This window comes from Panicum virgatum, chromosome 5K, assembly GCF_016808335.1.
Source record: "Panicum virgatum strain AP13 chromosome 5K, P.virgatum_v5, whole genome shotgun sequence".
NCBI lineage: Eukaryota > Viridiplantae > Streptophyta > Magnoliopsida > Poales > Poaceae > Panicum > Panicum virgatum.
In genome coordinates, this window is record NC_053140.1 from 25,418,128 (window position 1) to 25,440,423 (window position 22,296).

The 22,296-nt window shown below is 48.7% G+C and overlaps 1 protein-coding gene across 1 annotated transcript; it reads right to left on the minus strand.

Annotated features, from left to right (window-relative positions):
* Window positions 1–6,473: 6,473 nt before the first annotated feature.
* Window positions 6,474–12,121, minus strand: LOC120709812. The gene is made up of 3 exons (XM_039995455.1): window positions 11,674–12,121; window positions 6,640–6,781; window positions 6,474–6,495 (listed from the first exon to the last, which is right to left on the minus strand). Exons 1-3 carry the CDS (start codon window positions 12,119–12,121, stop codon window positions 6,474–6,476), a joined length of 612 nt encoding a protein of 203 aa, XP_039851389.1.
* Window positions 12,122–22,296: the final 10,175 nt, after the last annotated feature.

Below are 22,296 nucleotides of genomic sequence, written 5' to 3' on the forward strand. Positions count from 1 at the left end.
ACATGCCCTAGCATTGCTGTTGTTGGTGGTGACTTGGCTTGCATTGCTCTGCTGGGCCTTCATGGTGTTCTTGCTTCTGAATTGTGTGTTAGGGGCTAGGGATTCTGTCACTTGTGACTGGGTTCTATACTGCATTGGGGCCTGATATCTTGGTGCCATATAGCTAAAATTTCTTGGTTTCTGGAAGCGGTCTTCTGGCGGGCCTTGCTTTCCAGAAACTTGCACTTGTTATATTTCCTTTCTTCAGTTTTGGCCCTCTCTGTGAGAATAGCCTTGTTCATCAGAGTATTGAAGTCGGGGTAGATCTGAGGGGTAAGCAAGGTCCAGAGTTTTGGGTTCAATCCCTTCTTGAACATGTCCTGCTTCTTTTCATCATCGTTCACTTCCTCTGGTGCATATCGGGCCAGCTCCATGAACTGGTAGGTGTACTCTTCTACTAACATGCTTCCTTGCTGCAGTGCTCGGAACTCATCCGCCTTACGCTTCATGGTGGCCGAGGGGATATGATAGCGGCGGAATTCCTTCACAAACTCCTTCCAAGTGATAGTGGAGGCATCTTCGGCAGCGGCACAGAAATTTTCCCACCAGGCTAAGGCAGTCCCGGTGAGTTGGTGGGCTGCCAGAAGGACTTTGTCTCGATCCTGACATTCGAACGGCTCGAGCTTCCTTTGGATTACCCGCAGCCAGTCGTCTGCATCCAAGGGGTTGCTGGATCCGGCAAAGGTGGGCGGCTTGATCCTCAGAAAAGCTGCCAGCTTATCATTTATGGTCTTCTCTCGTGGCCGCTTGTTGACGAGGGCATTGGCTAGTGTTTCCAGTATGAGGGTCTGGTTGTGTATTATCTGTGCCAGGTCCCCGAGGGGTGGTGGTGGTGGTGGCAGTGGCACTTCTCCTTGATTTTCTCCTCTGTTCTGGCTCACTTCCTGTTCTTCCTGAGGAGGGTTCTGCCCATTAGGCTGTACTCCTGCATCAGCGGCTGCAGGGATCCGGTTGCGGGAGGCCCTCGTACCACTTCGGGAAGCCATCTGTAGATTGGGTAGAGTCTTTGTGAGATTGGGATTAGAATTAAGTGATGTTTAAGTTGTTTAATTCGTATTTTTGAAAAGGCAGAATCTACCTCCTGCCAGAAGGCCCACAGACTAACAACAAGCACACAAACTAGCAAGCAACAAGCACACACAACTTTATTACTGCAAGAGAGGGTACAACACGGGGCAAGACTAAAACGCGTACTACACGTTCGCGTACAGGTTCACACTTAAGGTTACAACTCAAACCAAAGGGGCTGGGAGGGTACAACACTAGGGTGGCGTTGGGCATTCTACTCGCGGGGCGAGCCTTCTTCCGGGGCGGGGTGTGCGAGTAATCACTGCTCGCCGTCCTCTAGATTTCCATTTTCCAAGGGTTGCGCACCGGCTCCTCTTTCAACGGCGGCAGTAGACCATTCGGGGTTCTCGGGTGGGGCTTGTGGGGTTCTCAAGAGTGGTCCCCATCCTATGTCGGTTGTCCCGAGTAGAACATAGTCTTCCCCAATTGCCGGGACTGGCGTCCCACTTCTAGTCCATTCTTGCATACGCCAGTCCCGTGCTTGCCTGAGGCTCTCCTGGGCAACTGCTTTACTGCTGACCACGGCTGCGGCTCTTGCCTCGGCTTGGGCTGCCCGGATCTGTTGCAGTCTTACCGCGAGCTCTGCTTGCTCGGCTCGATGGGTCTGCTCCCTCAGGATGTTGGCTTGCTCGTCAAAGAGCTGGTCCAAGGAGGCTAAATAGGTAGTCACTTGGTACAGGGGATCTTCTTCATGGCGGCGCCGTTCCAGGCTTCTCATACGAGCTTCCCAAACTGGGATTCTGATGGCCGGCGGGAAGAACCTCATTGGTGTGGGAGCGAGGTGTCCTTCGAAAATACGGCACAGATAATAGAGTGCCTTCCTGACGGCCAAGGGATATGTGTCTTGGTGCCTAAACCCTATGGCGATCACTCGCCATGGCTGGATGTCGGGGTAGCGGTCACTTCTGGCGATGACCAGGATCACCCTGCAGCGGAGGGTACCATGGTGCTCGTAGTCTCTGCTGTAGTACCTTGGGCGTTTCGTAACACCAAGGCTCTCCAGGGCATTGATCAAGTGGCTGGGGAAGCCAGGCGCAGCTTGGCAATTGCCCTGGGTCCATCCTTCCTCAGCCATCTGAAAGCAAAGGTAGAGTGAACAAGTCTCGCACGAATATTTGGGTACAAAAGGGGGTAGATGGTATTTATTATTACAACATAGTTGGGGTACAGATTCCATGGGTACACGATTATTAGGATAGGGTTCTAGCTTGGAGTGCTACTCCTATCATGGGGACTCTTCGTCGATCCGGATAGGGCGCTTCTTTGGTGGAAGACACTGATCATCTTCGGTCTGAGTACCTCTATCCCAATGGGTTTCTTCGGGTTCTTCTTCTATCCACCCACCTATTCCTCTGCGAGCCTCGTATTCTTGCCATTGGGCTTGGAGAGCGGCTAGGGAATACTCGGCACGTGCGGCTCTTGTCTGTTGTTCCTCCAGTTCTTGGGTTGCCTTTTTCTGCCCTGTGGGTTTGGTGCTTCAGTTGTGCCGCCTATTCGTGGTAAAGTTTATCCAGGCCGGTGAGGTAGATGGATAGGTGAGAGATCGTATCTTCTAGGTCTTCTTCTTCTCTCCCAAGTCCTCTCATCCGGGAAATCCATGAGCGTCCTCTTTCTCTAGTAGGCGGGAGAAATCCCATAGGAGTCCACTGAAGATGATGCTTGTAGACCACACACAGACGTCGGAGGGCTTTTCGGACGGCCTTTCGGTAGGGGTCCGGGAAGCGAAATCTAGTGGTGGAGATGAACCAGGGGTCCACGTCAGGATAGCGGGTGTTTTTCCCCATGAAGATCATCAGGTCGCATCGAAGAGTGCCCCTAGAGTCGTACTCCCGGTAGACATACTCTGGTTGGTCCACAACTTCGACGCGTTCCAGGCTGAGTATCAATAGCTTAGGAAGGCCGGGCTCTGCGTGGCAGATTCCGCCACTCCATCCATTGTCAGCCATCTGGAACAGGGCAAGAATCAGCGGTGAGCGTTTGTGTGGAAAAAGGATTAAGTAAGGAAAAGTCCTAATGTGAAAAGGCCTGAAAGAGTCTCGCTCCTAGGGTCGCGTCCTACGGCCAACCTATGGCTCTGATACCACCTGAAGCATCCCCTCATAAGAGAAGACTTAAATGTGATATAATATCAGTCCCAGGAGGCTGATAACACTTTTATTACATCAGATGGTACATCACCGTACAACTCTACGCGGAAGTGGGCAGTGAAGCGCCACTATCACGAGAATAATAACTAACACCCACACAACGATATTAACTACGAAGAGGGGGTCATCAGAGTCTTGCGCCATACGAAACTTCCTGCGGGTGACCCTATCCATAGGCAAAGTTGGGTGCAGGACGAAACCTCTACTACGTCTTCGGGAACAAAGTCTGGATCTTCCTCTGTAAAAATTAAGAATGGGGTGAGTACAAACGTACTCAGCAAGTCCAACCACACCCGCGGAGGGGGAATAAACAGAATATAATGCACAGGGTAAATCAAGGAGAAGGCTAGGGTTTATTTTGCGGAAAGCAAATTTTTATGTAGGGGTTCATTTGGAAGAAAGGATTTTCAAAGCAAGTTTTTCCTTGTACTGGGTAACACGTAGTGTTGACCCACACAGAATCACCTTAGTGTCGGTGCAGATCCCAACAAATCCATTACCACCTTAGCTAGACCTGACTAGCCACCACGGGATCTACCAAGGGGTCATCATCCTATCACTGAGGTATAACCGGGGCATAAGTCACACTGAGCATATCCCTTCTCCTTGGTCACCCATTGTTCTCAGCTCTCCTGATGGCTATCAGACTAACTAGTGGGGTTTATGCTAAGCCATTGCCCATTCAACTGTCGAGTGGTTTGCACGATAGTGGAGTTAGGTGAGATGACACACCAACTCGGTCCTTTGTTGTGACAAGATGGATATCTCCCTTCCTTGCTATACCACTTGGGTATGAGCACACCATGTGGCAATTCACACAGAAGTGCCATCCATCCCGTCTATACTCATCTTTTGAAAATTTCACATTTTCCCTTCCCACACACACCCACACATTTTCTTTTTATAAAACAAGTCGTATCGTGTTTAAGGTCCTAAGCGTTCTAGCAGCGATTAACGTCCAAACACATCACATTCAGACATTAATCTAGGTGGTCAAGGAATGGTTATAACAAATTAAGGGGTGGCTATCCAACCATGTTTTCAGCAGGCAAAACATATGCAGTTTTGTAAAACATGCCAATAGGTCGTGTTTATAAAAACTAGGACAAAATATGCATCAAAGGGCGGGATTGAACTTGCCGTCTTCAAAGCCTTCCGGGAAGTCTTGATTGGGATGCTGTCCTTCGGGTTCGGGATCGTGGAACTGGTCCTCGTTCACTTGCTCGCTGTACTGCTTGTCGATGGGTTCTCCATCGTTCACACCGTGATCTACGACGTAAACAAACAAACACCCAATTAAGAAAAAGAAATAAAGTTTTTATCGTTGAGCTCGAATCGGAAACAATTAAGATAGGAGTAATATTTTTATGTGGTTTCCTAATGGCATGGCTAAAACTATGTTAGAAATGGTGTGGTAAAGTTTCAGATCGATCGGAGATTGTTTGGCGCATGAAATGATAGGTTACAGAGAGGTTTAGGGGTTAAATAAGGAGCCAGGGACCTGTTTGTTATTATTTTTGAGGAGATAGGGGCTTGATTGGTATTTTAGAAAATACTCGGGTTATTATGAAAGAGGTCAGGGGTTTATTTAGAAATATGTTTATATGGGGGAAGGATTTATTTTGGAATATAATAAAGGAGAGGGTTTATTTTGCAAAAGTATTAGAGAGGTGGGAGGTTTCTTAACAGAATAGAGAAAAAGGCAGGGGGTTTTGTGCAAAAGCGCCTGTCTTCTTCCTCCCCTTACCCGTGGAACAGGGGAGGGGGCGGCGCTCCGGCGGTGGCGAAAGGCCGGTGGCCTGGCGCTCGACAGCGCTTCGGGAGGAGGGGGAAAAGGAAGAGGGCGGCACGGGGAGTGGATTCCCGGCCGCGGCTCGAGCGGAGGTGGCTCGTGGGGCCTTGGCCACGGCGGTGGGCGGCGGCGGTCGATGGCGACCATGGCGGCGCCACTGCAGAGCTTGGCGGTGGCCCAGAGCTGGGGGAAAAGGGAAAGGGAGGCAAGGGGGTCCTAATGCGGCCCTTACCTTGGGCAGAGGTGAAGCGAGGAGGCAGCTCCGCGGTTGCCGGCGGGGCTCGGCAGCGATGGTGGGCGGTGGCGGCATTAGGAGCTCGGGGAGGAGGCTAGAGGTGGCGGTCAGCGTCGTGGTGGTGAGGAAGCGGCGTAAGGGCCTATTTATAGTTCGAGAGTGGCGGCAGAGCGGTGGTGGCCGGTGGGGAGGCCGGCGAGCGGTGCGGCGCGCGATTCGCGGCGGTGACGCGATGGCTCGGGTAGGTAGAACGTGCAGGGGAGGACGCGCACGTGGAGGGACCGGTGGCTCAGCTCGGCGTCACGTTGCGTGGCTCGAGCGGCGAGGCGGGATGCTGTGCGGCCGGCGGCGTCACTGCGCGAGGCCTGTGCGGCTCGGGCGGCGAGACGGCGGCGCTGTGCGGCCAGGCGAAGCGACGGGCGGTGCGGCGAGTCTCGGGGCGCGTGGAACGCGTGCTGCGCGCACGCGGCGCGTGGGCAGGCGGGCAGGGCAGCCGTCAGCGGCGGGCGGCGCGCGGCACGGCCACGCGGTGCGCGTGCACACGTGCGGGTAGGGCTTGCGTCAAAGCTGTGAGGGGCTCGGCGTCCAGGGGCGCGCACATGCGCGCGTGGACGGGAGCGGGGGCGCGCGTGACAGCATGTGGGGCAAGGGCGGCGACGAGCTAAGCGGTGCTCGGGGGTGCGCGGCAGGGGAGAGTGAGAAAGGAGAGAGGCAGAGGGAAAAAAGGAAAAAGGAAAAAGAAAAGAAAAAAAAGGGGAGGGAAAAAGGAAAAGAGAAAGAGAGAGAGATCGCGCCGGCGCTGATCATGGCGACGACCGCGACTGCACGCGCACGCGCGCTGGTCGGGCGTGACGCGCGGGACAAGGGCGAACAGAGAGACAGGATAGCGATGGATTCGGATGTCGGGACCGGTTTTTCGGGAGATTGGGAGATCGGACGAAAAAATTATTTGAGCTCAATGATGACAATAATTTTGAAAAATTTTAGCACGTGAGTTATCTTGGTGAATTTTTGGGATGTTACAGGTGCTCACAGGGTTGTGTCCAACACACAATCCCCCGGCTCCTGATCCGAAGATCAGGGAAAAGGGTCTGCTCGCCCCCGCTGTAACCTAATCACCAACTCCCATATATGTGGAGGCAACTTTCAGCAAGCAAGGACTATCACATCTTATACTGCCATACCCCAAATCTCACTCATAGTAGCCAAAGCATCTAACAAATCAAAGATAAGTATGGAAAGTAAGGAATACGGTAAATAAATGGCCATGCAAGCTCATCTCATCACACTCAATTTGGGAGCGTAGCGTATCTAGCAAGCAATGCCTAATAGATATACAATCGCGAATGGGCATGAACCTGATAGGTCTTTGTGGTCTTCCTTGGTCCTCTGACGTCTTTTGGTCATCCGGTACGTCCTTCTGAGTCCTTCGGGTGTGGGGGTAGTCCTTCTGGATCTTCTGGTCGTCCGGGACGTCGGTCAATTCCTCCACGTCAGGACCTAGTTGTAATTATGTATAAAGTTAGGGGCCAAAGTGCAAGAATGCACAAAATAGGCTCAAAAGGGATCCAACTCACAACAAAATCTATTCTAACGCGTAGATCATGATTTTAGAAGAATTATAAAACTGGTTTCAAATTTTTTGGAACTCCGGTTGAATTACTGTGAATTTTCTAAGATTAAAGCATTTTCTGGAATTAATAAATGATTATCGTAAATGGAAAAACATAGAGGTGACACGTGGCAACACCAGAGCATGCCACGTGGCATGATGACGTCAGCATGATGTCACCACACAGGTCAGTTCTGCTGATGTCAGCATTGGGCCCTGCTGACGTCGGCGTTGACCAAGTCAACATTGACCTTTGACTGGTCAACCGGGTCAGTGGGTCCGCGAGTTAGTGGTCCCACAGGTCAGTCTCTCAGAAGAGGCTTACAGGTAGGGCCCGCGTGTAGGGTTAAACCAGAAAAGAAAAAGGGTTTGAGGATTATTGGGCCGTAAGTGAACAAGCGGCCAAACAAGGCTCGGCTAAAAAGGTGACCGGCTCGGCCTGCAGCTCGCTGGCCGGCTAAGCAGGCTTGGCTCAAGAGGCAGTCGGCTCGGCTTGGGCTTTAAAGGCTAGCTCGGGTTCACTGGGCCAAAAGCGGCCCGACTTCTTTACTTCTCTTCCTTTTCTCCTTCTTCCTTTGACTGACGGGGCTGGCCCACCCGTCAGTGCCTCCCTTCCCTCTTCTCCTCTTCTCCTCTGATCCTCTACTTCCTGTTGGTATTTCTTAACTCTCACAGAGGAATCCACAAGCGCACGGAAATACCATTGTAGCACTTCACCCGGGAGTATTCAGGGTATCGTATTTTCCACGAGGATTGGGTGTGTAACTGTCTTCTAACTAGATTACCCTGAAGGAAGATAAGAGGTAGAGAGACCTTAGGATTGTGTGGTTCTGACCTAAGGATGGGTTCAAGAGAAGATACACTAATGTTTTCACTCTCTCACTTCAGGCACCGGTCTGAACCTGGTCTGCCAGGGACCTCTAGTATCGCTCTATGTCGTACCCAGGCGGGAGGGGGGGGGAGCGCACTAACCACGCAGACTGTCTCCGTAGTGGACGGATAGGGCTATCACCACCTGCCGTCTACCCCACAATACCAGCTGAATATGAGACAAACAAAGGTAATCTAAGGCCCATACACCACGCCTATGCCTTCGACTACTACTCTAGAGTCGCGCAGGGTTATCCCGTCTTTATTAGGGGCCCTCTTCTAGAGTATCCGCTACGAGAACGGACGATGAAACCGCGAACGAAAGAGAACAAAAGAATAACTTTACTAGAACTCATCGAATAGAACAACCCGGATATGTACTCCAACCGTACCGTATCCGTAGAGGTACAAAGCCGAAGAGACGCCGACAAGTCCGGCTCTTCTCCGCGCTTCCTTCCTCACACACTCCCTAGGCTAATGATACAAAGAGGTAGAGTCTCTCTACTCTTCTCCTTCACATATGAAATGGTGTGTCTTGTGAGAGGTGGAGGGAGGCCCCTTTTATAGCCTCCAGGGTCAGTTCCTGCCAAATGCATATATGGAAGGTGATCAGGAGGAGTAGGGGGCACGCCACATCGAAGTGTATCTAGACGGGATGCTGGCCAGGTTCGACCGAACCTTGGGTTCGGCCGACCCCACCTGGCAGCTGCTCGTCCTTATCTTCCTCGGGGAGTCTGATCTGTGGGCCCTTGTCAAGATCCCGTGGTGCATTTGCCTTGGTTCCCCCGTTTGCTCTGACTTGTGGGCCTTCTTTGTAAGTGACACGTCTCAGTGTTGATCTTTTGTGCATTTTTCCTCGTGTTCACTTGTGTTTTCCCTCTTTTACAGATGTGGGTGCCTGTAGATGACAATTCACCAAAACTCGTGGAAATGATTAGTTGTAAGCACTATATCTACGTTTCGTGATTATTTCCAGCAAAAAGCTGCAAGAGTTGACGGTCGAAAATGACACTTAAGGACCGTCAACAACACCCCCACACTTAGTCCTTTGCTCATCCTCGAGTAAAGTTTGAAGGACCAAGGTGGATGCTACTCCTTGAATTCAACCGGTATTCAAGTTATTCCAAGCTTCTTCTCACCCTTGTGAATTTTTGTCTGGCTACCAAGCAGTCTTGGGTGATTGAACAAAGGAATGACTCAAAATTCTGGCTCCTGGCTCTTCCTACTTAGCACCTTTTATTTTGCAAACAAAAAGATAGTCTTGCTCCTCAAATTACTCTCTAAATCACTCTTTTGTTTTGTATCCTCACCAAGGCAAAGATGCTGCCTTCCTTCTCCTACCATCTATTCAGGCTTATGTGGAGCTCAGGGTAGGAGTGGAGAGGCATGTTTGCCTTGCTTGTATTGCTGAGTCAAAAACAAGATCCGAGCAGAAACGAGTCATACAGTCTGATCAAGATGTGCAAGTGTTTAGACTATTTCTAGTGATTTGAGGATGAACTCTTTTGCATGACTTTCTCTCTTTTGTTATTTCCAACACGGGCTATCAACACCCTTTTTTTTTGACATGCCTTTGCAAGCATGTGGCATACCTTCTTTGGGTATGCATCTTTTCTTTCTCTCTCTCTCTCTCTCTCTCTCTCTCTCTCTCTCTCTCTCTCTCTCTTTTAACACACTCATTGAGCATGTGGTCTACCTTCTTTGGGTAGACATCTTTTATTTTCTTTTTGCATAGCCCCATTGTTTTTGGAGAGAAGTGGTCATGGAGTTCTTATTTTGTGGAATGATGGATGTGACAACTATCTCCCAGTGTGGAAGTATAGTATGTGTACGTGATCTTGACCAAGAGAGCATGACAAGTTTCTAACAGGGGTCGAAGAATTTGACAAAGCTCAAAGCAAGGGTAAACAACATTTGAATGTTGGGCAAGAAAACTTGACTTAGGCTTTGGTAGGAAATCATGATAATTTGAGGAGTCAGGCTATATTTATTTTTATTTTTGAAAAGGAAAACTAGTGCTTTTAGCAAGGAAGAGAATGGGGCCATCAAACCAAGTCATATCTCATTGATCAATTACTTAGAAAGCATGGGGTCCCTATAAGAATTTATTCACAAGGTTAAAAAGAAAGCTAAGAATAAAATGCATGCAAGGTTTTATTCTTTGGAAGCATAAGGAGTTTTTAAATTTTCCGCAAAGAAATTCATTGAATTTAAATGAATGCAGGGAGGTTTAAGGATTTGGAGACGCAAACCAACGATCTGGAGCTGGATGGGGTCGAGTGGGCCCCACCAGGGGCCGGCCGACCCATGGGTTCGACCGCCCCTGAGGTGGGACCTCTCGCCCTCCTCTTTCGCGTGCTAGTCGTGTCGGTTTTGTGTCGCAATTTTGTGGGGTGCATCCCCCCACACTTGTTTCTGTGCCTGTACAAAATCTCATGACAAAATATGGCACAGATAAAAGGAACTCTGCCGGATTGGAATCCGGGGAGTTTAATCTTTATTATATTGAAATAGAAAAGGGCGCTTATTACATGATGCAAAGATAAAATTCAAGAGCTAAATATGAAAAGTAAATGCGCCCTGTCGCTTGGTGGAGGTGCACACCTAAGCGATGTCCTTACCCTTCTCCAGGCGTGAGATCCCGGAGCTAAGGCCACGACGGAGAGTATCAAGGTCGTCTTTGACCGATTTCAACTCTAAGGACAACTCCGCCAGCTGGTCGTCTTTCTTCAACGCTACTATAGTCTTCAGAAGCTAGACAACCTTAGGCCCCTTTAGGACCTTCTCGTCCTCACTCTCGTACTGCCTCCCGGGACATGTGATGGGAGGAGTTAGGTGCCTCTTCACCCTTTTAGGGGTGGATGCAACGGATTTGGCCTCTCCCTTTTCTTTGGGGGAGAGTGCGGGAAAGAGGCCCTTACCGTACCCTCCTTCGGGAGTCCGTACTTCTATGACCCTAAAGCATTTTGGAGAGTTGTCGCTAATGGGGGTGAGAGAAGTGGTGTAATGGTGGCTAACTACGTCGCCGCTTTTGTACCTCACAGTGTAAGCGTGCTGCATTCCCTCCTCCATGGGCATCGGAGGCATCGGATCGGCGAAGAGGCGAACGGTGACATCCTTTGGGCGAAGTTCTCCTGTCATCGGCCTCGGTGTAGTCCCTGGGCACCCTCCCCTACCCCTCTGGGCAGTAGCCTTCTTGACGATGCGCCGTGCCGAAGGGGAGGCCGAGGAGCCTCCTCCCTAGTTCGGCCGAACCATGGGGTCGGCCGCCCCCTCCTCGCCGCCCCTTGGCGCCATCTTCCTCCCAAACGCTGGCATGATTGGTTTGCTAGAGCTTGATTGGCTGGACTTGCTACTTGCTAGACTTGCTAGAGCTTGATTGGCTGGAGACGGCTTGCCGTTGAGTCCGTATGTGGACTCGGACCCAACGAATGGGATGATGGACTTTCCGGCCATGGAGATGATGCTTTGCAGGTGAGAAGAGGCTGAGGAAGGGTGGAGTGCTTGGACTTTGGGTGAATGAGAAGAAGGAGAGGAGAGGAGATGAATTTAAAGGGAAGAGAGGATCAAAATGGTGCCAAACCTTCCGAAGCTCGGTGCCTCCACACAAGGAAACATGAAAAGGGACGTTGGAGAGTTTAAATTCAAAGATCCAGCACCAACAGCCACAAGGTGGGGCCGGCTGACCCCTAGGTTCGGCCGCCCCCCTCTGGGCTCAATTGGGCCTCAGTTTCTTTGTGTGGGCTTCTAAGGTCGTGGGCTAGGTGATCAGGGGGTGCATGGGCTTCATTTCTATGGAGAAGATGCGTAGAATCGAAATCTACTAACTTAATTTCATCGAAAACTTCACTGGGTCGGAAAGGTTCATGAAAAAGTTTAAGCCGATGGCCATTTACCTTGAAGTACTCACCGTCGTCGTCCTGGAGTGTGATTGCCCCGTGGGAAGATGTGTTGATGATGGTGTACGTGCCTTTCCATTTGCTATGAAGTTTTCCTTCTCCGAAGAGTTTTACCCTGGAATTAAATATTAGTACCTTGTCTCCTAGCTTGAACTCCTTAGGCTTGATCCTCTTGTCGTGCCATCTTTTGGTACGGTCCTTGTAAATCTTGGCACTGTGATATGCCTTTTCTCTCCATTCCTCTAACTCTGCCAGCTGCATTTGTCTATTTCTCCCAGTGAGCTTGTAGTCCATGTTCCATTTCTTAATGGCCCAGTGGGCCCTGTGCTCAAGCTCAACTGGAAGATGACACGTCTTCCCATAGACCAGTTGATACAGTGACATGCCGATGGGGGTCTTATATGCTGTTCTGTATGCCCTGAGTGCATCAAGCAGCATATTCTTCCATCCTTTACCCATCTCATTCACCGTCTTCTACAGAATATTCTTGATTTATTTGTTAGAAGTTTCTGCCTGTCCACTGGTCTGAGGGTGGTAGGGTGTAGCGATGTTGTGTCTTGCACCAAGTTCTTTTAAGAAGCGGCGGAAGGTCTTGTCAATGAAATGGGACCCCCCCGTCACTTATAACCATCCTTGGTGTTCCGAAATGAGGGAAGATGATTTGATGAAACATCTCCCTCACATGCTTGGCGTCTGCAGCTCGGAAAGGTAACGCTTCCACCCACTTGGAAACATAGTCTACAGCAACCAGGATGTACTCACAATCATGGGACTTTAGGAATGGCCCCATGAAGTCAATACCCCAGACATCGAATAGCTCAACTTGAAGGTTGTATGTGAGGGGCATTGCATTGCGAGCAGTGATACCTCCTTGCAGCTGGCATCTTCGGCACCTTCGAATAAATTCTCTGGTGTCTTCATACATTGTGGGCCAAAAGAAACCACTTTGCCAGATTTTTGCTTGTGTTCTGAAAGCTCCAAAGTGGCCTCCATACGCTGCAGTATGTCACTTTTCTATAATCTGCACCCCTTCTACTGTAGGAACACATCTCCTCAATGATCCATCCGTACACACCCTATACAGGTATGGTGGATCCCAAAGGTGACGTCTGCTCTCAAAGATCAGCTTTTTCTTGTTTTCCCCAGGTGGTACATAGCCTGTAACCATGAAATTCACAATGTTTGCGTACCATGGGTTGGAATTCGTCACCTTAAGCAGCATGTCGTCGCGTAGGAAGTCATTGATTGGTGGTTCCTACAGGTTAGTAACTTACATACGCGACAAATGATCGGCTACAGTATTCTCTACTCCCTTTTTATCTTTTATTTCAAGGTCAAATTCTAGGAGCAAGAGAATCCACCGAATCAAACGGGATTTAGCATCTTTCTTGGTGAGCAAATATTTCAAAGCTGCATGGTCAGTATAAATAATAACCTTTGCTCCAACCAAGTAAGATCTAAACTTATCAATAGCGAAAACAACTGCGAGGAGCTCTTTTTCAGTAGTGGCATACTTTAATTGGGCTCCTATCAGAGTTTTGCTAGCATAGGCAATTGCATGATGCTTCTTATCTTTGGTTTGGCCTAAGACCGCACCAACGGCATAGTCGCTAGCATCACACATTATTTCGAACGGGAGGCTGCAATCTGGGGGTTGAATGATTGGAGCCGAGACGAGTGACTTTTTTTAGGATCTCAAAGGCGCATCTTTAGCTAATAGGTTTGTAAGGGGTCTAGCGATCTGAGAGAAGTCTTTGATGAAACGGCGATAGAACCCCGCATGACCCAAGAAGCTACGGATCCCCTTAATGCTGACTGGAGGTGGGAGACGTTCTATTACATCAATTTTTGCTTTGTCCACCTCAATCCCCCTCTCGGACACAAGGTGTCCAAGGACGATGCCTTTGCGGACCATGAATTGACATTTTTCCCAATTCAGCACCAGGTCCTTTTCTTGGCATCGTTGCAAGACCCTATCTAAATTTTCAAGACAATGATCAAAAGTTTTCCCATAGACGGAGAAGTCGTCCATGAAAACTTCCATGATTTCCTCGATCATGTCTGAAAAGATAGACATCATGCACCGCTGAAACGATGCAGGAGTGTTACAAAGCCTGAAAGACATCCTGCGATAAGCATAGGTTCCGTATGGGCAAGTAAACGTGGTCTTGCTTTGATCATCAGGGTGGATGGGAATTTGGTGATAACCGGAATACCCATCAAGGAAACAGAAGAAAGAATGCTTAGCCAACCGCTCTAACATTTCGTCAATGAAGGGCAGTGGGAAGTGATCTTTCTTTGTGGCCGAGTTAAGTTTCCGATAGTCTATGCACATCCTCCACCCCGTGATAGGTCGTTGAGGTATGAGTTCGTTCTTGCTGTTCTGAATGGTCGTCATACCTCCCTTCTTTGGTACAACTTGTACCGGGCTCACCCACTCGCTATGTGGCACGAGATAAATGATCATGGCATGCAAGAGTTTAAGGACCCCTTTTTTAATGATATCTCTCATTGTATTGTTTAGCCTACGCCCCTGTTCCGCTAGGCGCTCGCCTAGGCGTGATTCCGCACGACTAATCGCGAGTCAAGGCCCATCGCCTGGCCTAGGGGGGTAGTCGGACCCTTAGGCGGGCGCAGACAGACGCACCCGCTCACAGACGGCCGCTCCCACACATCCTCCTCGGCGGCTGTCGGTGTTTTACTGTGGCAGTCCCGCCTAAATTAATCCGACTTAAGTGCGCTAACCATCACCGAAACGGCAACCAGGGTTAACACGCACTTAAAACGGAGTAATCCGGCAGTGCTATCGGGTAAAATCCCGATTAAACCACTTGAAACAGGATCGATAAAGCAGTCCAGAGAATGCAACATTCCGCAAATTTTACAAAACAGAGTATGAAACTGAATTATTGTTACAAACTGAGTTTGAATTTATAAAAGTACAACAGCGTTTAAGTGCGGCGGAGAAATGAACAATATTCTACCGACGAAACAAGACGTCATGGTGAAGCCCATACATGACGTCAACCATATCCTCAGATGTACTACCTGAAAAAAATACAAAGCCATAAGCAAGGCTGAGTATACTAATACTCAGGAAGGCTTACCCGACTAAGGTATACTTAGCCCATTATCTAGACATGCAAGGCTTTTGGCTTGAGGGGTTTGTTTTGCCGAAAAGTAGTAAAGAGTAGATCCTTAACTTCAGGTTTTAGCTTTCAGGTTCTAGTTCAATTAACCATTCTAGGTGAGCATCTATCCAATAGCATACATGGTAAAAACAATTATCTTTCATCATCCAACCAGCCAAATTCATCATCATCATCACCTTCCACTTCTTACTCTATGTGGCAGAAGTATTAAGCAGTCCCAAACCATGAGAAGCGGATGATTCGAATTGAATTTGTTAACCTTGCAAGGCAGACCTAACCACACGTCACGTGGTTACTCCCAGAGTCACACGTGCAACATTTCCCCTTTCTTTCCGGGTTGTGGATCAGGGTCACCCACCTCGACTGCAAGAATCCACGCCCGGCGTGCGCCTTCTTGTACCCGCATGTGGCCGCATGTGAACCCAGTTCAAAGAGGGTGAAAGTAAAGTCCACTCGCCGGGCCAATCAGGTACTTAAGCTTACCGATTACCATATTTCTTGGCATGTGGTTAGTACGTTCAAAAGCTTAACCACCAAAACCACACACTGCGGCCTTATCCATTTTCACTAAACAGACGGGGTATCACAAGTACCACAACTCCGCCCATGAGCCTTATAGTTGCAGTATGTAGTTGACATTTAACTCCTATAATTCTTGCGAGTGACAGGAAATCACTCGGCTTCTACCGAACCATTAGCCTAGCCAACTAGCGATCTACACATACTAGTGTTCAAGCATAGGTACCTAGGATCATGCAGCTATGGTTCCAAGCAACTCCTATAAATTTAAATGCGCAAGTAGATAGAAACAATAATAAGTGGCATAAATTTAAAATAGATAGGACATGCTCCGGGGCTTGCCTGGAATTAACACTAGGTCAGTGTTAGTTAGAGGATAGTCACTCGTCGAGTATCTTCCTTCGGTCGTGCACATCGGGATCCATCCGTCCATCTTCTAGACGTGTCCACCATTCACCGTCTGCTGGCTCGTCTCCAACATCACATTATTCAGGTGGTTCATCTATCGTACCTAAATGAAATACAACAATGCATATGTATGAATGCATAGAAGAGCACCACGCAAAACATTCATAAGGTACAACACACTAACATAAGTACCTAGAGCTATTTAACTCAACTACAGCAACTGGACAAAGTTTCATATTTTTCTAAGCACTAGAACTATTTATCATGAAATAGCACTATTAACCATGGATTAAATCAAAACCAAAGCTAAAGAGTTGTGATGGCTCCTAAACTTTTATCATATTGTTCATTTAGTATCTAAAGCATACTGGAAAAGTTTCAAATTTTTCTATAGCATCATGGTTTCTAAATAAGGCTACAGTAAAAAATTCCAGATCAATAAACATAGTATAACAACCAGAATAAATAAAGCTACCAAGTTCTAGTAGAAACCAAGTTTTATTCAAACCTAAGGTTAAAAGACTCTAAAGCCCTTCAAATTTCTACACAAGGCTATCCTAGTAACGTGTGACATACTGTAAAAATTTCACAAGCACATCTTCACCATAACATGCTGAACAATATATTTGCCATTTCCTTTCCTAAAACAAGATTTATCAAAAACTAATTCTTGGTAACAGTAGTGGGTCTCAAATTTTTATAATAACACTATAGTCATATGTACATCTCACCATAAAAATTTCATAGCATGACATGGACCCAAGCATCAGTTACTAAAAGGGTAAGAACAACTAGCCTTTATATACTATTAATCATAAAGCTATTTTTGTATCAAAAACTTTCAACTAACACTCATCATATTATGATTCTACTGCATTGATCTACTAACAAGCATTCCAAAACATCTTCATTTGCTATTTTACATTTTTTCTACAATTTACTATGAATTTTCAAAGTTTCAACCAGTTTTTTAAAAAGACCCTCCGCGGCACTATTCATGAGTCTATGACAATGCAGAAAAGCCCCTGGACTTGACTCTATTGCTGCACAAGGTCCCTGGTCACGATTTTTGAGCAGAGGAACATGGAGAACGGCGATTCCGGCGATGGGGTGCTTGCCAGCGGCGAGGAAGGGGTGGAGGAGCTAGAGGAGGTCTGTGCGCACCTGTAAATGGTCTCGGTGGGGGCTGGGGTGGCCTGTGGCGGCGGCTCCACGGAAGCAGGCGGCCGGCGGCGATGGCCGCTCGGCGTAGCGGCGCTCCGGTGGCCTGGGGCGGCGGTGGAGGGGTCGGGGAGGACCAGTGAAGGCCGGGGAAGCTTGCTAGAGGGTCGGTTTTGGGGAGGAGGGGCGCAGGAGGGAGCTCCACGGCGGCTCAGGTGGGGGGGGGGGTGCGCCGGCCATGGCGTGGTGGCGCCTCCGCGCGTGAAGGGAGAAGTGATGGTTTGGCCTAGGAGCTTCACGGGGCAAGGGAGATGCTTGCTGGGTGCTGGGTTGTGGCAGGGGAGGAGCAGGGCAGGGGGTTTCGCGGCGAGCTTGACTCCGCGGCCATGGAGGACGGTGGCGGCGTAGTCGTGCGATGGGGAGGAGGGGAGCTCGGCCCTGGGCTCGGCGCGAGGAGTGAAGAAGCGAAGTCGAAGTTGGCTTTGATGACAGCTTAAGCGGCGATGAGAGCAGCGGCACGGCGACGCGTGGACGCGGACGCCGAGAAACTGCGGCGGCGCGAGCAGAGGAGATGGAGCTGATGGCAGTCTCGTAATTAACTTGAAGTTCCAAAATGCAGTTTGTAAATTCAGTTTTTCTCCTTCTTCCTTGCCTCAAATGAAAAACTCTTGAATACCAAACTTGCTTAAAATTTCGAGATCTACAACTTTCGTTTTAGGCAAAAGTTCATTTGAGCAATGGTTTGAAAAATAAAATTTGAACCTTGAGTTCATTTGAAAATGTCCTATACGCTTCAAAATTCAAATGTTTCTTCCATTTTTGTGTGGTAACTCGAAAAACTTTGAACACGAAAGTTGTTCGTCATTCGAAAACCTATAACATTGGTTTTGGGCAAAAGTCCATTTGAGCAACATTTAAAAAAATTATTTAGATTTTCTGACCTGTGTTCCAATACACAGACACACATACATACACTTGCATATTCAAACATACACATATATTATTTTCCAAAAGAAATGCATAATTTGAATTTTTCTTGTTTATTAAGCATGAAATCATATTTAATATTTCTTGTTTAGCATTTTAAAACTCTGGGATGTCACATTTATTGTCGGGTTTTCCGAGGGGTATCCCGAGGAGAGTGGTTATGAGTAGGGTCTCGCCGAGACCAGAACACGATGGTGCAAGGAACACAAGGATTTAGACAGGTTCGGGCCGTCGGAGCATAATACCCTACGTCCTGTGTGGTTGTTTGTATTCCCTCCGGTATTGTTCGATCCTTTGGAGGGTCCATGTTCGCCCTTATATAGTCTGGGGGAAAAGAGTTACATGGAAAGTTCTAGCCGAGTATGTTTAGAGTCCTACTCCGAGTGGGTCGGGTAGCTTCCATGTACGTGGGCTAGTTCTACTGCTGTACGAGTAGTTACAATAGAGGTAAGGCGTACCCATGCTGTACTCCTACTCTAGAATATTCTATGCCCGTGAGCAATCCTTGCTGCCCCGGGTCTGACAAGCCCCCGAGCTCTTTGTAGTCGAGTTCTGCAGGTTTCGAGTGCTTCTGAAGACGTCCATCGAGTGCTTTCGAGAATTCTCGGAGTCCTTTGCTCAGGCTTGGAGTCCTTTGAACGCTTCGAGTGGTCTTCCGAGTACTTCCTTGGCTGTGTCGAGGCTATGAGGTGCTCTAGCCCTGAATTGTTCCTTCTGATATAGTGTGCGATGTACTCGCGCTCCATATGGTAGCCCCCGGGCCTTAGGTTGAACTGATGGATCAGGCTGAGGGTCATTTCTGTCTTCAAGTCTGCTTTTGAAAAAAGTTTGCCATTTATGGCACATGTCTCGCAGCCCCTGAGCCTTGACTTGAAATCCCTCGATTTAGGGTTAAGGTTCCCAAACCAAGGCGTTCTTTGTGACCTTTCGTTTTCTTGGTAATCCCAGAAATGCCATTGTTCTGTTTATTTAACAGCAGAGATCTGATCTGAGTTTTCATCTTCTCTTGCCTCCGGTCATTTCTTTAGCATTCTGTGTTAGGTTTTGTCTTCTATCTTCCTTTGATTCCTCAGCCCCCGAGCATATGCGTGAGAAGAGGCTCGTGACCTTCTAGATGGCGCCGAAGAGATCCAAGCGCCAAATGTCCGAGAAGGAGGCGACTATGGCTGATGGATGGAAGAAGAGTAAGTTGTCTAAAGCTGCGATCTCATCTTTTGTTAGCTGCCGTCTTTTGCAATCCAGTACTTTGATTCAGTGGCAGCCGGCCGAGGGTCATGGGAGGCCATTTGAAAAGACTTCTGAAATTGTTCTTTTCAAAGCCTTTGTTGAGCGTGGCCTTGCCGTTCTCGCTTGCAATTTTTTGCGGGGTCTTCTTTTCTTCTGGAGTATTCAGCTTCATCACTTAACCCCTGACTCGATCCTGCATATAGCTATTTTTGTTCTGCTATGTGAGGCGTTTCTTGGGATTCATCCCCATTTTGAGCTTTTCAAAAGTCTCTTCTCCTTGAATCCGTATCCCAATGTTAGGAATATTGCCAGGGTGGGGGTGCTAATCTCCAGTTCCGTCCTGGAATGGTGGAGAAGTATATCCCGTATTCTCTGCGCCGTCAGATTGGGGATTGGAGAGCAGAGTGGTTTTATATTGATAACCATGCTCTTGCTCTTCCAGAGAGGACTCCTGGACCTCCGAAGCTGCACCATGAGTGGTGTGTGCCTGCTGGTAGTGCCGATCTGGTGGGGGAGCTTCTGAAGCGGATTGCTAGGCTCTGAAGGGAAGGGGTGACTGGGGCTACAGTTGTCTCGTCCTGGCTTAGGAGGCAGGTTCAGCCCTTGCAGTGTCGTAGTCATCTTGGATTCGAGGACACAGGATTGCTCGATCCCTCTCGATTTTCATCGGAGAAGACTAGTCGAGATGAGGCGATGGTGCTTCTTTATAACCTCTTTGAGGGTGTTACTTCCATGCCTGAGCTTCTGGATTTGTATCATGCGAGTAATCCTCCGAAGCAGGTAAGGTTCTTTGTCATCGAGTGGTTTTCTGAAATATCATTTTTGGGCTTCGGCTGACTCTCGGTCTTTTGTAGGATGATTTGTTGGTCTATTGGAATGATCCTCCGTTGGTAGAAGTTCATCGGCCGAGCTATATGACGCTTAGCGCTCATTTGCGGCCACATGATTATCGGCCAGATTTAGACCCAACTGTCTCGGAGACTCTGTCGAGTTCCGACTCCGATGATCGTGCTACCCTTGTGGAACAGATGAAGGGTAAGATGGGAGGAGACGATCCATTGGCTCGCAAGGGGAGTCCGGGACCTGAAGCTGGCACTAGTTGTCCTAAAAAGCCGTTGACAACTGTGCGGAAGAGAAGGGTTGGCGATGACGTCAGGTAACTGGTCGAGTGGTTTCTCTCCCATCCTGAAATTTGTTCTCTGACATCTTTGCCTCTGATTTCAGCCCTGGTCCTGTGCCTAAGCATAGGCGAGTAGCTGAGGAGAGGGTTCCTCCTGCTGCTGCTCCTTCTGATGTGGCGGAGTCTTCGAGGAGGGTTGGTGGGGCGGGATCGCAGTCTCCGGAGGAGATTCCAGTTGGTGAGCCCATCGTTCCTCCTTACAATGGTTTGAAGGTTCTTCCAGTTGCTCGACTGCTTCACGCGGGTAAGACAACAGGTGTCTCGCCAGATGCTGAGGTGGAGGAGTCGGGCGACAGTCTGCTGGATGAGATTAGGGCGTCTCCTCCTCCCTTTGAATGCTATCATGGCGAGCAGCTTGTGGATGATCCTCAATTGACGGCTGGAAACATGAAGAAGTTCCAGGCCGTTGTGCGGGAGTTTACCAAGTTCTCTTTGGTAAGTACTATTGTCGAGTACTTTTTCCTTGTGTGGATTTTTCTGTGTGCTGACTTTGTTGTTGCAGCAAATGGCCAATCGGTCGTATCTGAAGTCTCAGAAGCTGAAGGTGACTGAGGCGGATCGTCAGAAGATCTCTCTGCTGGAGGCGGAGAATGTTGCTTTGAAGAAAGACAAAGCCGCACTCGAGCAGAGGGTCCGGATGCTGAAGGAGGTGATCCAGAAGAACCGAGGTAGCCTCTTGATCTGTGTTCTGAGGCTTTTCTTTTTGGTTGTACTGGTGCTCACATCCTTTTTGTTGTGGCTGCAGATGGTACTGAGGAGCACCAGAAGGAGTTGCAGGAGCTTCGAGAGGCAGCTCAGACCGTGGTCGAGTCCGTAGGTTCCGCCGAGGAGTCTGACGGCAGTTTGGCTGATCGGCTGCGGAGGGTTCCTCAGAAGTTTGCTGAATACTTGACCGAAGCTTCTAGGAATTATGTAGCGCAGGCTTTAGGTCTTGTGAAGTAGTACTGGCCTCGGGCCAAGATAGGTGTCCTTGGCGGTGGCATGTGTTCGACTTGTGACCATGACCAATTTGTCAAGTTTGTAGAAGAGGCAGAGCCTGTGGCTGACCGGATTGTAAAGTTGGTAGATCAGTAGGATGTACTGCCTCTTTCTTTTTGCCTTGTAAATATGACTTTTTCTTAATTGTCCATCTAGTGTGATTGTAGAGATAGTGTCTCTTTCATGTGGACAGGTGGCTCTTTTTAGGAGGTAGGGAACATGTCCCATATGTAGATCGAGTACCGTAGTAGTCGACAACAGCTGTCTCATAGACAAGAAAGATAGGGAGCGTGTCCCATCCGAAGATTGAGTACCGGAGTAGTCGATAATGGTTGTCTCATGGACAAGAAAGATAAGGAACATGTCCCATCCGAAGATTGAGTACCGGAGTAGTCGATAATAGTTATCTCAAGGACAAGAAAGATAGGGAGCAGGTCCCATCCGAAGATCGAGTACCAGAGTAGTCGATGATAGTTGTCTCATGGACAAGAAAGATAGGGAATATGTCCCATCCGAAGATCGAGTACCGGAGTAATCGATGATAGTTGTCTCATGGACAAGAAAGATAGGGAGCAGGTCCCATCCGAAGATCGAGTACTGGAGTAGTCGATGATATCATCGCATGGACGGAAGGGTAGATAACTTGTCTCTAGGGACACAAGGATCATATCCCTTAGCCTCGACTACTCGATTCGCCGTGCCTTTGACTTTGAGTTAACAAAGAAAGGTTGGTATTCGAGGTAGCCAATGGAATGAAGACTCTTGAAGGAGTAACCCCTTGGGAGGGGGGAGCTCAGGTCTCCAGATTTTACTCCTGAAGGTAGTAGAGAACTTGTCTCTAGGGCCGCAAGGATCATGTCCCTTAGCCCCGACTACTCGATTCACCATGCCTTTGACTTTGAGTGAACAAAGAAAGGTTGGTATTCGAGATAGTCGATGGAGTGAAGACTCTTGAGGGAGTAACCCTTGGGAGGGGGGAGCTCAGGTCTCCAGATTTTACTCCTGAAGGTGGTAGAGAACTT